The sequence below is a fragment of the Leguminivora glycinivorella genome, unplaced genomic scaffold (genome assembly GCF_023078275.1).
Source record: "Leguminivora glycinivorella isolate SPB_JAAS2020 unplaced genomic scaffold, LegGlyc_1.1 Scaffold6, whole genome shotgun sequence".
NCBI lineage: Eukaryota > Metazoa > Arthropoda > Insecta > Lepidoptera > Tortricidae > Leguminivora > Leguminivora glycinivorella.
In genome coordinates, this window is record NW_025952831.1 from 232,037 (window position 1) to 246,531 (window position 14,495).

At 34.2% G+C, this 14,495-nt stretch overlaps 1 protein-coding gene across 1 annotated transcript in view; it reads right to left on the minus strand.

Moving 5' to 3' along the window:
- The window catches only part of LOC125242086 (transmembrane protein 165-like), a 73,604-nt gene extending 59,283 nt beyond the window's left edge, over positions 1-14,321 (minus strand). Inside the window, exons 1-2 of the mRNA XM_048150794.1 lie at positions 14,164-14,321; positions 11,553-11,668 (exon numbers count right to left, since the gene is read on the minus strand). Of these exons, the coding sequence (XP_048006751.1) occupies positions 11,553-11,660 (108 nt within the window). The 5' untranslated portion in view covers positions 11,661-11,668; positions 14,164-14,321. The remainder of the gene's footprint in view (positions 1-11,552; positions 11,669-14,163) is intronic.
- Positions 14,322-14,495: the final 174 nt, after the last annotated feature.

The window sequence follows — 14,495 nt, forward strand, 5'->3', positions numbered from 1 at the left end:
TTTTTACTGTATATGAATAGCATTCGCACTGATACGAGTGAAACATGCTTCTAGCTCAATAAATTATATTTTTCCGCAATTGATATAATAACGAAATGAACCGCAAAATGTATGGCCTTTACAAAAAATGAGTTTTGTTAGTTTTGCTTAAACAATTAATGTTAATTTGTCCACCATACCCACTGCGCACGGTCAATCGTCATATAAACGGATGTCCACCGCCGTTGCCTTAATTCTTTCATCATTTTACAGATTTTATTTTACTGATCAATTAAGTATATAAGTAAATTCGATACGTGATAGATTATATTTATTATGAATATACGATTAGTGAAATAAAATCTGAAAAATCATGAAAAAAGGCAACGACGGTGGACATCCATTTATATGATGGTGCGCAGTAGGTGAGCTGAACGAATTCAAATTAATTGTTTATGCAATACAAACCAAACTTATTTTTTGTGTAAGTCATACATTTTCCGTTTATTTTGTTATTATTTCAATTGCGGAAAACTATAATTTATTGAGCTAGAAGCGTGTCTTATCAATGCCAATGCTATTCATGCACAGTAAAATACACATATTACTAATGAAATATTTTGTAAACTTCTACAGTTTCGACTTGAAATATTAGAAATAAAGATAGTACGCATAATATGCTTTCAAATGATACCTCTCACAAATTTATCAGTAAAATAGGATCTGAGTAACGTAGAAAATTTGGCGACGGTCAGTCAGCACCCAATATCGTGACAGGGCGCAGTGACCCCTGCTAAACCAAATTCGTAATTACTTGGTCATATATTATCATACACCAATAAAACTTATATTTTTAGAAAGCGCATGAAATTTCGCGTAAATTTTATAATAACATTAATTGCGGTAAAGTTATGGTTTATTAAGTTAGAAGCATTTTTTATCTGTATATGTGCAACTCGTGCTCGAAAAAAAAACTCATGTTTTCAAATATTTTGTAAACAGCTACCTTTATAACTATAGTTATTCAAAAATAATTATAGTAGGTTTAATTTGCTTTCAAATGATACCTCTTACATATGGATCCGTAAAATAAGAACTTAAAAATATTGAATACTTTACTACGGTCAGCGCTCATTTTTATGCGACCGGCGGAGTGACCACTACGAAACAAAATTCGTAATTTAATGGTTATATTATCACTTACCAATAAAACTTATATTTTTAGAAAGCTCATGAATAGTCGCGTAAATTTTATAATAACATCAATTGCGGTAACGTTATTGTTTATTGACTTAGAAGCATTTTTTACCAGTACTTGTGCTATTCATGCTCGATAAAAAACACATATTTTCAAATATTATGTAAACAGCTACCTTTAATACTATAGTTATGTGTAAACAATTATAGTAGGTTTAATTATCTTTCAAACGATACCTCTCACATATGGATCTGTAAAATAAGACCTCAAAAATATTGAATACTGTACTACGGTCAGCGCCCGTATAAGCGACCTGGAGGATAACCCTTGCCAAACAAAATTCTTAATTACATGGTTATATATTATCACATACCAATGAAACTTATATTTTTAGAAAGAACATGAATAGACACGAAAATTTTATAATAACATTAATTGCTGTAAAGTTATTGTTTATTGAGTTAGACGCATTTTTTACTAGTACTTGTGCAATTCATGCGCGATAAAAAAACACATATTTTCAAATATTTCCTAAACGGTTACTTTTATGAGCATAGTTATTTGAAAACAATTAAAGTAGGTTTAATAAGCTTTCAAATGACACCTCGCACGAACAGATTGGTGCCATAGGACTCAAGATGTGAATAAATATCTATGATGGTCGGTCGCCATCTTTCCCCCCCTTTTTCTCGACCCGTCCCCCTCTCCTTAAACTAAAACAGGTCAATTCGTAATCTGGAGAGAACGAGGAACATATCCATACCTGTTTTAGGTATTTAGAAGAGATGTCGACGAAAATCGTGAAGGAGACGACTTGTGGCCAAATTGGCTCTAGACTATTTATGTTCATTTAATGTTGGCTGCCACGTGACAGGCTTAGCCTAGTGTGGGGCCACAGGACAAAATAAATGTACCTATTGTAATAATTTCTAATTAACAATAAACTATTCTTATTCTTCTTCTTCAAAATACAGTTAAAATACATAAAGAATTTCCTATTACATAAATTAATGTTTCTATTTTCGCGCCATCTATCGATGTTGTATGTAACTACGTCCTCATGTAATGAGCAACAATTCTACAAGGTGCATTCTAAATGTAGCGCTTTGGGGAAATAAAAGCCATCCCATTCGTTAATTAGACCATACAAGCTTTTTTTTTTAATAGCTGGCTTATGTGTTATGTGTCCTAGTGCTGAGCAAAGGCCTTTGCCCGTGATTTGCACAGCTCCCGTCGGTGTGCTATTTCTTACCTGTATTGTTTTATTTTTAGTTTTAAACTAGCGCCATTTATAAAAACCTTTGGCAGTTGAAAACTCTATTAAAAGTTCACCAGCACTAGCGCCATCTATGGCATTCATAAGGAACTATCTCCTATAATTAGCATCTATGTAGCTCTTGAAATTCACGTGTTTTAATTATAACCTGTAAGTGTATACAAACATGACGCACACAAAGATAAGATTGATCATGAGTGCGCTTACACGTAATTAGACTTTAGTGATAGGTAAATTAGTAGGTACATGTAACCGACAAAGTAGGACGGTCGGCACTAAAATGGTCCAAGAGCTGGCAGGATTTTGGAGTAGGTCCTTGAGGCAACCTGGAAAGGTGCTCAGATGCTTCTCTGATCATAGCCAACATCAGGTCTGCAAGTCTGGCAGCTGGGGAGCGGGGCTTTATCGAGCTATGAATTTTTAAAGATTTAATTTTTTGAGGCCCAAAAAAGGTGTTTGAGGCAACCTGGAATTATTAAAAAGTGAAAATAGAGTTCCTCAGAAGTCGCATAGTATTTATGCCAGATCATTTGGCCGGGTCCTTCACCGTGCCAGAACAGTGCAAAGTGGTAAAAAAAAATTCCAAAAAAGGTTCTTGAGGCAGTCTGTCATTTTTACCAGTGAAAGATGGGGGTCTAATTAGCCATGGAAAAATAATGCCATGACATGAGGTGGGGTCCGTACCCTGCCATTCGATCTTGAAAGTCAATTTTTTAGTTTTTCGTAAATAACTCGTAAACGGTGGCCCACAGCAAAAAAATATGTTAAACAGAAAATATCTACATAAAATTTCCTACAAGAAAGGTTATATACGTTTTTTCGATAGGATCAATATATCAATGGATAATTTAGTAAGAAAGTTTTTTTTAATCGATTACATGCTCCGTTTTTCGTCAATACCTCGTAAACGGTGGCCCACAGCAAAAAAATATGTTAAACAGAAAATATCTACATAAAATTTCCTATAAGAAAGGTTATATAAGTTTTTTCGCTAAGATCAAAGTTGGAAAGTATTTTTAAATACATATTTGGGCCGTTTTTTGTTGATAACTCAAAAACGGTGGCTCACAGCCAAAAATAATATTAGACAGAATTAATCTACATAATATTTCCTACAAGAAAGGTTCTATAACATTTTTCGCTAGAATCAATATTTTAGTTGGAAAGTATTTTTAAATAGATTTCATGGGCCGTTTTTTGTTAATAACTCAAAATCGGTGGCTCACAGCCAAAAATAATAGTAGACAGAATTAATCTGCATAATATTTCCTACAAGAAAGGCTCTATAACATTTTTCGCTAGAATCAATATTTTAGTTGGAAAGTATTTTTAAATAGATTACATGGGCCGTTTTTTGTTAATGACTCGAAATCGGTGGCTCACAGCCAAAACTAATGATACACAGAATTAATCTACATAATATTTCCTACAAGAAAGGTTCTATAACATTTTTCGCTAGAATCAATATTTTAGTTGGAAAGTATTTTTAAATAGATTTCATGGGCCGTTTTTGTAAATAACTCGTAAACGGTGGCTCACAGCCAAAACTAAAATGTTACACAGAAAAATCTACATAATATTTCCTACAAGAAAGGTTCTATACGTTTTTTCGCTAGAATCAATATTTTAGTTGGAGAAAGTATTTTTAAATAGATTACATGGGCCGTTTTTTGTTAATAACTCGAAATCGGTGGCTCACAGCCAAAACTAATGATACACAGAATTAATCTACATAATATTTCCTACAAGAAAGGTTCTATAACATTTTTCGCTAGAATCAATATTTTAGTTGGAAAGTATTTTTAAATAGATTACATGGGCCGTTTTTTGTTAATGACTCGAAATCGGTGGCTCACAGCCAAAACTAATGATACACAGAATTAATCTACATAATATTTCCTACAAGAAAGGTTCTATAACATTTTTCGCTAGAATCAATATTTTAGTTGGAAAGTATTTTTAAATAGATTACATGGGCCGCTTTTTGTTGATAACTCAAAAACGGTGGTCCACAGCTAGATCAATCATCAACGGGAATAACAAAGATAAAATTTGCTACAGTAAAAGTTTTGTACGTTTTTTCGCTAGGATCAATAATATTTAAATAGATTTATTTATTCATTTACACAAAGAAAATTACACAGTATGACAGTATACAAAACTAAAGCACCGTGAATTTTAAATAAACATTACAACAAGTAACACAAAATTAAATATTAAATAAACAGCCAAATCAAAACAACATACCATAACATAACTAATAAATAACAGATGAAGGCCTAGCATCCAATCCAACACAAAACCTCATGCATTCGTCACGTATAAACGCCCATCTTCTCGCAAGAATATTTTGTTTATTTTGTTTATTTATTACAGTACATCCACATCATATGTATTACATCTTACACAATTGATTTAATTGCTTATAGTTCTCAGTCTGATACAAAATGACAATTAAGGAGTACATAGCACTCTCCAAGTATGAATCTGGGAACGAGATCATAAAAAAATAGGTATATTAGAATCTAAAGCTAATAATTAACTAATAATAATAATACAACTAGTATGTAAGAATATCAACATTAGGTGCCACGTCTAAAAACTCATTCACCATTTGCAGTGCACGAACTAGCGGTGACTTGCGGCAAAACACAACACGGTTCGAGCGGCCGGCACCGCCAGTAGGGGGTGCCTACATTCATGAAAAGCATATTTCGTCACAGGGGGAACAAATAGACGTACTAGCTGGGATACTAAAACCGGGCAATCTGACTCCCCCTTCAAAATACTACATGCAACAGACATCAGCACGACATTACGCCTAACTTCTAACGAGAAGAAACCAAACGTCCCCAAAAGGAATTTGTTGGGTACAAGAATCGGTAATACCCGTACATTTTTAGGGTTCCGTAGTCAACTAGGAACCCTTATAGTTTCGCCATGTCTGTCTGTCCGTCCGTCCGTCCGTCCGTCCGTCCGTCCGTCCGTCCGTCCGTCCGTCCGCGGATAATCTCAGTAACCGTTAGCACTAGAAAGCTGAAATTTGGTACCAATATGTATTTCAATCACGCCGACAAAGTGCAAAAATAAAAAATGGAAAAAAATGTTTTATTAGGGTACCCCCCCTACATGTAAAGTGGGGGCTGATATTTTTTTTCATTCCAACCCCAACGTGTGATATATTGTTGGATAGGTATTTAAAAATGAATAAGGGTTTACTAAGATGGTTTTTTGATAATATTAGTATTTTCGGAAATAATCGCTCCTAAAGGAAAAAAAAGTGCGTCCCCCCCCCTCTAACTTTTGAACCGTATGTTTAAAAAATATGAAAAAAATCACAAAAGTAGAACTTTATAAAGACTTTCTAGGAAAATTGTTTTGAACTTGATAGGTTCAGTAGTTTTTGAGAAAAATACGGAAAACTACGGAACCCTACACTGAGCGTGGCCCGACACGCTCTTGGCCGGTTTTTTTTTATGAAAGAAACGCAAAAACGTTTTTTTTTTAACCCAAGCCTACGGTAACAGTCTGCAGCAAGCATTGTCATGTGCTCATGAAAGTTAAGGTGGTAATATAAAACAACCCCCAAGTCCCGTATCGATGTGACACGGGCGATGGGTTTCCACCCCAGGAGATACTGCCTACACAGGGGACTACGCACTACAAAAAGTAATAACCGCATACTTGTCAACATTGATCTGAAGTTTTTTTACAAGACTCAATTCATAATCCCGATCAATATCACTTTGTAAAGATTGTAAGTCAGACTCTTCCTGGACCCTGTAAGTTAGTTTCAGGTCGTCAGCATAGATAGCAGCTTAGGCACCAAGGCCAGATCATTGACCATAACGCCAAAGAGCAGAGGACCCAGAATAGAGCCCTGACTGACCCCGGAACGGGTGGGGTAGGCACTCGACACAAAGCATCCGTGCTGCACATATTGCCGTCTATTACGTAGATTACTATCAAAAAGGCAAAGCAGTTAACGCGAGAAACCAATGCTGCATAATTGGCTTAAGAGTACGTAGTTGTCTACGCGGTCAAAGGCTTTTTTGAAATCGAAGTACAGCACGTTTTGGCAACAGAGCGTTTTGGCCTGAAACCATGTTGTGCGTCGCAACGGAAAGGTTTTAGTTTAGGAGAGATAATTCTGTTCAAAAGAATTTTAAATATTTTGGCAACCGCGGAGAGAATGGCAATGGGGGGCGGTGATTTTCCATGTTGGCCGTATCACTCGACTTCGGGATGGGCGTCACACGAGTGACCTTCCATTGAGAAGGATATTCTCCAGAATGCAGAATTTGGTTGAAGATATAAGTTGCCGGTGCTATTAAGCACTCCTGGCAGTCCTTCAAGATATACATAGGATGGAATTCTGTCTGGACCAGGGGAGCTCAGAGGTTTGAGACTGGCTATGCCACGCTCCAATTCAAGAGAAGTGATTTTATTAATGTGAATGTAATTGGCATTGGTAGACATTTTAGTAGGACTAGAATTGCTTTTTAAAAACGATTATATGGTTCGTTTATCGTAAATAACTCGTAAACGTAAATAACTCGCACAGTGGCTCCAAGCAAGAATTGGTCTGATGCAGAAAACATCTACATACAATTTGCTATACTAAGGGCTTCACAAAGTTTTCATAGATTTTGGGTTTTGAGTTGATCCTAAAGGCCTTGCCAGGATAAGCTAAGTGAATCTGCCCCCAGCGAGTTTTGGCTTGAATTTTTTTATTGATTTGTCTTTGTATTAGTATCAAGTATACCAAATTTCAGCTCCCAAAACTTTATAGTTTAGTAATTAAAAAAAAAACGAAATTTGAACTTTCTTCGATATATTTTTTTCTGGGCTGCCGATTTTGACGTGCGTCACGTATATTGTGCATGTAGGTAGGACAAAATATACGATATTATTTTTTTGTTATATTGCCATACAAAAACTTAAAAAAAAATATATTTTTTTTAAAGTATTATCATGCAAGAGACACCTCCAGATTTTTCATCAAAGTAAGCCTCTTTAATAAGCTATCAAATGAATATAAATACTTAATTTTATCTAAGTATCTATATTGAATACATCACAATACTTTTTACTCCAATACACGCTTGTTAAAACGAATCGCTGACAAACTCCAGAGAAACGTGCATGTTCGTCATAAACACTGGCCACTAATAAAAATTAAAAAAATACATATATGAATATGTTTTTTTTTAAAGACACAAAATGCGAAAAATTTTTTTATAAAATTTGTATGAAAAAAAAATACATGATGTTTTTCTGATGCCAATCGATTCCATTCCTATTCAGTATCAATAGTTTCTTAGGGCTCAGCTTCCGATAATTTTCTAAAAAGCCGCCAATTGTAGAAAACTTTTTCCACATTTCCCCCATAGTGTATGATATGTACTAGATATGTACAAAAATTAAACTATTTTTTACAAACGGTTTTTTTGATGCCAATCGATTCCATTCTTATCCAGTATCAATACTTGCTTTGCACTAAAAACCCACAAATCAATGGATACATTTTCCATACATTTTGTTATGGGGTAAATGTGGACAACAATTTCTTCAATTTGTGGCTCTTTAGTACTGAATAGGAATGGAATCGATTGGCACCAGAAAAACACCATGTGAAAAAAAATTTTTTCATATAAATTGTATGAGAAAAGTAACTGTAGTAACCTATAACTGCAATAACCTTTCTTATAGAAAATTTTGTGTAGATTTTTTCTCGTGGACATTTTAGTTAGCTGTGGGCCACCGTTTACGAGGTATTTACAAAACGGCCCATGAAATCTATTTACAAAATACTTTCCAACTAAAATATTGCTCCTAGCGAAAAATCTTATAGAACCTTTCTTGTAGGAAATATTTTGTAGATTAATTCTGTAATACATTATTTTTGGCTGTGAGCCACCGTTTTTGAGTTATCAACAAAAAGCGGCACATGTAATCTATTTAGAAATACTTTCCAACTAAAATATTGATTCTAGCGAAAAAACGTATAGAGCCTTTCTTGTAGGAAATCTTATGTAGATTTTTTCTCGTAAACATTTTATTTAGCTGTGGGCCACCGTTTACGAGGTATTTACAAAAAACGGCCCATGGAATCTATTTAAAAATACTTTCCAACTAAAATATTGATTCTAGCGATAAATGTTATAAAACCTTTCTTGTAGGAAATATTATGTAGATTAATTCTGTGTAACATTAGTTTTGGCTGTGAGCTACCGATTTCAAGTTATTAACAAAAAACGGCCCATGAAATCTATTTAAAAATACTTTGCAACTAAAATATTGATTCTAGCGAAAAATGTTATAGAACCTTTCTTGTAGACAATATTATGTAGATTAATTCTGTCTAACATTACTTTTGGCTGTGAGCCACGGATTTCGAGATATTAACAAAAAACTGCCCATGAAATCTATTTAAAAATACTTTCCAAGTAAAATATTGATCCTAGCGAAAAATCTTATAGAACCTTTCTTGTAGGAAATATTATGTAGATTAATTCTGTCTAACATTATTTTTGGCCGTGAGCCACCGTTTTTGAGTTATCAACAAAAAACGGCCCAAATATCTATTTAAAAATACTTTCCAACTAAAAAATTGATCCTAGCGAAAAAACTTATATAACCTTTCTTATAGGAAATTTTATGTAGATATTTTCTGTTTAACATATTTTTTTGCTGTGGGCCACCGTTTACGAGGTATTGACGAAAAACGGAGCATGTAATCGATTAAAAAAAACGTTCTTACTAAATTATCCATTGATATATTGATCCTATCGAAAAAACGTATATAACCTTTCTTGTAGGAAATTTTATGTAGATATTTTCTGTTTAACATATTTTTTTGCTGTGGGCCACCGTTTACGAGTTATTTACGAAAAACTAAAAAATTGACTTTCAAGATCGAATGGCAGGGTACGGACCCCACCTCATGTCATGGCATTATTTTTCCATGGCTAATTAGACCCCCATCTTTCACTGGTAAAAATGACAGACTGCCTCAAGAACCTTTTTTGGAATTTTTTTTTTTACCACTTTGCACTGTTCTGGCACGGTGAAGGACCCGGCCAAATGATCTGGCATAAATACTATGCGACTTCTGAGGAACTCTATTTTCACTTTTTAATAATTCCAGGTTGCCTCAAACACCTTTTTTGGGCCTCAAAAAATTAAATCTTTAAAAATTCATAGCTCGATAAAGCCCCGCTCCCCAGCTGCCAGACTTGCAGACCTGATGTTGGCTATGATCAGAGAAGCATCTTAGCACCTTTCCAGGTTGCCTCAAGGACCTACTCCAAAATCCTGCCAGCTCTCCGTCTATTTGTTATTCGATTTATTTAAAATTAACGAAAAATGTCATTTTTTGACATTTTCCACTTCAAGTTCACATGGTAGTGGGCGTAATTGTCATGCACGTAGCCAATAGAGGAGCACTAAGAAAAGATTTTTCAAAATTCACCTCCTAAGGGGGTGAAATGGAGGTCCAAAGTTTGTATGAGAAAACATGTTTTTTTTTTATGGGCGCCAACGTTTAACATGATTAAATTAGTACGCGGGCGAAGCCGCGGGATAAAGCTAGTGTAGTTATATAACAGTAGGTCTAGTTTCCATCAAAATATGGTAAAAGTAACTTATCTGAACGCAAAAAACCAAACAAACATTGATTATAACAATTATAACAAAGATTGGTTAGAGTCCAAACTATAGTTGTTTTTTTACAAGGGGGCAAAGTTGTTTAACCGCACGTGCCAATATTGATACCCGAGCAAGCGAAAGATTCCAATATTGAACCGCCAGCGTAGCAAATGGCTCAAAAAGTGGAATCTTGAGCGTTGCGATGGTTTCAAGGCATGAAGGTTAAACAAACTTTGCCACCGAGTGAAACACAAAAATGTTCGCCACACCAACACCAATAAAATACTGACTATAAAACATCAAACTAAATCAAATCCACCAATTTATTCAATACTTATGATTCAAAATCATGATTTATAGGTAAATTCTACCAGCCAGCTTTTTCATCAGAAATTACTTTGCACTCTTGTGGATAAAATGCAATTTTGCTATCTGTTTTCGAATAGCAAGGAGAGCCTGTACTAGTTGGGATGGTGAAAAAAATGTTATGCATACTGTAAAACCTTAGGAAATGCCACATTTCAGCTCTTTATCAATGCAATGACTCGTGTGGATAATCTTGCAATTACTCAAACCGTAAACAGTTAAAATGCATTGATAAGCAATGTCACGGCTGTAAACTGCATGAGCTGTCCATAGTTATGGACATGAGTATATATGTATAAAATTATAAAAGATCTTTTATGTATACACGTGTTTTTATATAACCTAAATCAGTGGTGGGCAATTTTTTTCCATTGAGAGCCAAAATTTGAAGGGATTTTAGAGGTGGGCCTGATTTACACCAAAAATGTTGTTTGCCCGTGTGGTGACGGGTTAAGAATTTCACCACCCCCTTTCTTCCCGTTGGTGTCGTAGAAGGCGACTGTGGGATATGGGTTAAATTGTGGCGTAGGCGAGAGGCTGGCAACCTGTCACTGCAATGTCAGTTTCGTTTTCTTTCAACCCCTTATTTACGAAGAGTGGCACTGAAACCTGAGTAGTTTCATGTGCTACCTACCCCTTCATGGGACACAGGCGTGATTGTATGCATGTATGCATGTTGTTTAAAAACAGACTAGACAAGTGGCTTTTAAATAATAAGATAGTGACATGACTTTTCTAACTATAAATCATGAGACACTGTGTAACATAGGCTCATGAGCTGAATAGCTGCTCGCCTATAATTGAATAATAATGTATTTTTACTTGCCATAAGCATATGACACACTATTTTGAGGGAAGGATAAGAATCTTTCTCCGCGCGCCTTACTTTGCCCACCACGTTTATTTATTTCATGAACTTTGGTTCATATTCAAAACAGTTCCAATGTACAAAACGGCAACTGCATTCCCACTCCGTTTACGGGACAAAGTAAAAGGGACTTAAAGCCACCGTAGTCGCCATAAGGGTTCCTTTTATACCTTTTTGGTATGGAACCCTAAAAAATTGTATGATAAAAATCTTACCTCCGTGGCAGCTGTTGAAGATACTCCTTGTGCATCACTGGCCGATGCCACTGCCCACATCACCGCAAACGCCATAGCGCCCAAAATGTATGACCGTCTTCGCACCATGTTGAACACTGCAATCAAAACATTTTAATAATGAAAAAGTTGTTACTTTTAGATGGTGACTTCTAGATTAATGGGTTATTCTTTGACTAAAATACAACAGTCAATTGTGTTCTTAAGAGGATACGGTAGCGAAAATGCTAAAATGGAAAGGAGCCCCCCTTTCAACTTGGGAATTTTAGTTAAATATACAAGTGTTATTAACTAGATTTATCGAAAAAAAATCAAAGAAGTCAAAAGATATTTCAAAAAATCTTTAAAATCGAGGTTCCACTCTCGACTCTTTCCTCCTTCAAAACTTAATCAATCGGAACGAAATTTGAGAATCTGAATAACAATGAAATAATCTATGTCGGACCGTTTAGCTTTTTTGGTTAATTGTTACCAATCTTGAGTATCACACCTTTGGAAATTTTTGATTGGCTCTAGTCTTTAAAAAGCAGAATATCAAAAAAATCAAAACGGTCCGACACAGATAAAAATAATAACAATCTGTGTTGAAAAAATCAGTGCTCTATCTTCAAAAACCAGGGAGGAAATAGTCGAGAGTGTTTGTATGGAGAATTGACCCCTACCATATCATCTTAAGGAAAAAAAGAAAAAAAATCCTTGTAGATATAAACAAAGACTTATGACCTTATGAGTCTGTCTCTTTGTTATTTTATCCCAACCACATATTTTGCACTAAAATCTGCATCTTTATGTATATGTAAATGTAAACAAAATCTATCCTCAAATGGCCCCTTAAACCAGTTGAGAGTACCTAAATGAAAATATTATACAACAAATAAGGAAGTTAAAAACAAGTAGCTCAGTTACAGATAGAGATCCCCTTAGTTTTGTATTTGGTTGGTTAACCAAATGTTGTACGTAGAGTTGTGCCGTTCCTGCGAATGTTCTTGTGTTTGTATGGGAAATGTTCTCTCACAAGCATATTCTCCATAGTAAACTGAGAATGATTTAGAGTACGGCATAACTCTAGTTGTACCTTCCAAATGTAAAAATTATTTGGTTACGTTTTTTTTAATACCTAAAAGTATTGAGTATAAAGTAGATCCATTGTTTTTTGCTATTGCTATAGTGTCCTAAGGTCCATGAGTTTGCTTTCCATGTGCATGTGATTATCATTCTGTTTACAAATGAGTCGGATAATCACAAGATAATCCTACAAGTCTTCTTTATGAGTTTACAGATAAGTGCCAAAACTATGTATACACAACCTAAAGGTATATGCAATAAAGTTGTGTAAACATACTTTTGGCACTTTTTTGCTGTGTGTTGTTTTAGCTTATGAAATAAAACTATGGAAACAGATTAATAGTTTTCATAGTTATATTTCATGAGTAACTATCGCACTAACCGAAGACACTTCTTGTAGCTTTTTAATTTGTACAATAAAAAAAAATAAAAAGATTTGGACTGTTTGTATTTGCAGATTTCAAAATAATCTTCTAGATTTTGACTATCATGGATTTCTGCAGAATAATGCCTGATTCCTTTGATTGTCTATAATTTATATATAATTTTCACATCATCTATGTAAAGTTTTAGTAATATCACCACCCACAATAATCAATCAAAACATTTATTCGTAATAAACTACACATTATGCATTTAAAATGGCTAGGAACTACAAAAGTATAAGGGATGGACAAGTAATCTCTGCTTTGCCTAAGCCTGGCATTAAGTCCACCTTTTGTTGTACTATAAGTTTTTCTTTCTTTGTGTACAATAAAGATTAAATAAATAAATAAATCATCCAAGCCTCATCTGATAGTGGTTACGCCAGGATCATATATCAAGAACATATGTACCTATTTGAACTATGTTTAAATAAATTGATTAAAATTATACGAACTACAATTAAATAAATCTACTATTACCTTGTGTGTGCTTGCTATTCCATTCAACAGTTAAGCACGAAATGAACAGTAATTAATTTAAGACTGAAGTTTCCTCAATTAATTATTATTAATTTTATTATGAAGATAGTTACTTAGTTTTGACAAAGGGTGCTAAAAATGACTTAAATATCATAAATTTAGATTATGTACACCACATACCAGTGTTCAATACGTACTTTGATAACGATTGACATACATAATACATAAAACATTTATTATGCTATACCTATTTAAATCATTAGGTATTTAAGCCAGCGACCCTATGTTTTATTAAATTGTTAGAAGAAACAGTTTTTGTAACTAGATGGATATAGATTTTAGAAAGTACTCATTAAAAGTTAAGGCAAATAACTAAAGAATAGTCGAAGTCGAAGACAATTAGATTATTAAATACAATACAAGGAATGATAATGAAACGGAGATGTAAGAGTCCACCTTGTAAAATGAGGCGACTTTAATTATTAAGTTATAAGTTCTAGATTACTAGGAGTAGTCTTAACAGGAGCTAAACACATGTTTTTCATTAGGAAAGTAACATTTTTTTTCAATAAAATCGTTGAAACGTCACCGGTAGTTAGTGAATGTGGCGATTGCCAGCTTACCTTATCTAGTCTAACCACTATTCAGATCTCTTGTTAGATCAATAATACTATATATCTAAAACGATTATACTATTGTCACATTACGTGATTATTAATATAAAAGTAATAACTGGATATCACATGAAAACACACATCTTCAGGAACACATCGCGTTTCCTAAATTGACATGACAGATAGATTCGTTTAGATGTTGATGTTGGCACTTGGCATGGTCCATTTCAAGTTGATTTCAAGGCAACTCCACAGAAACGTAATAAAACAATGTCGAATTTAGTTATATTAGATATTTTTTGTGACAATATCTACTAAAATGCATGAAATCTAAAAAGTTC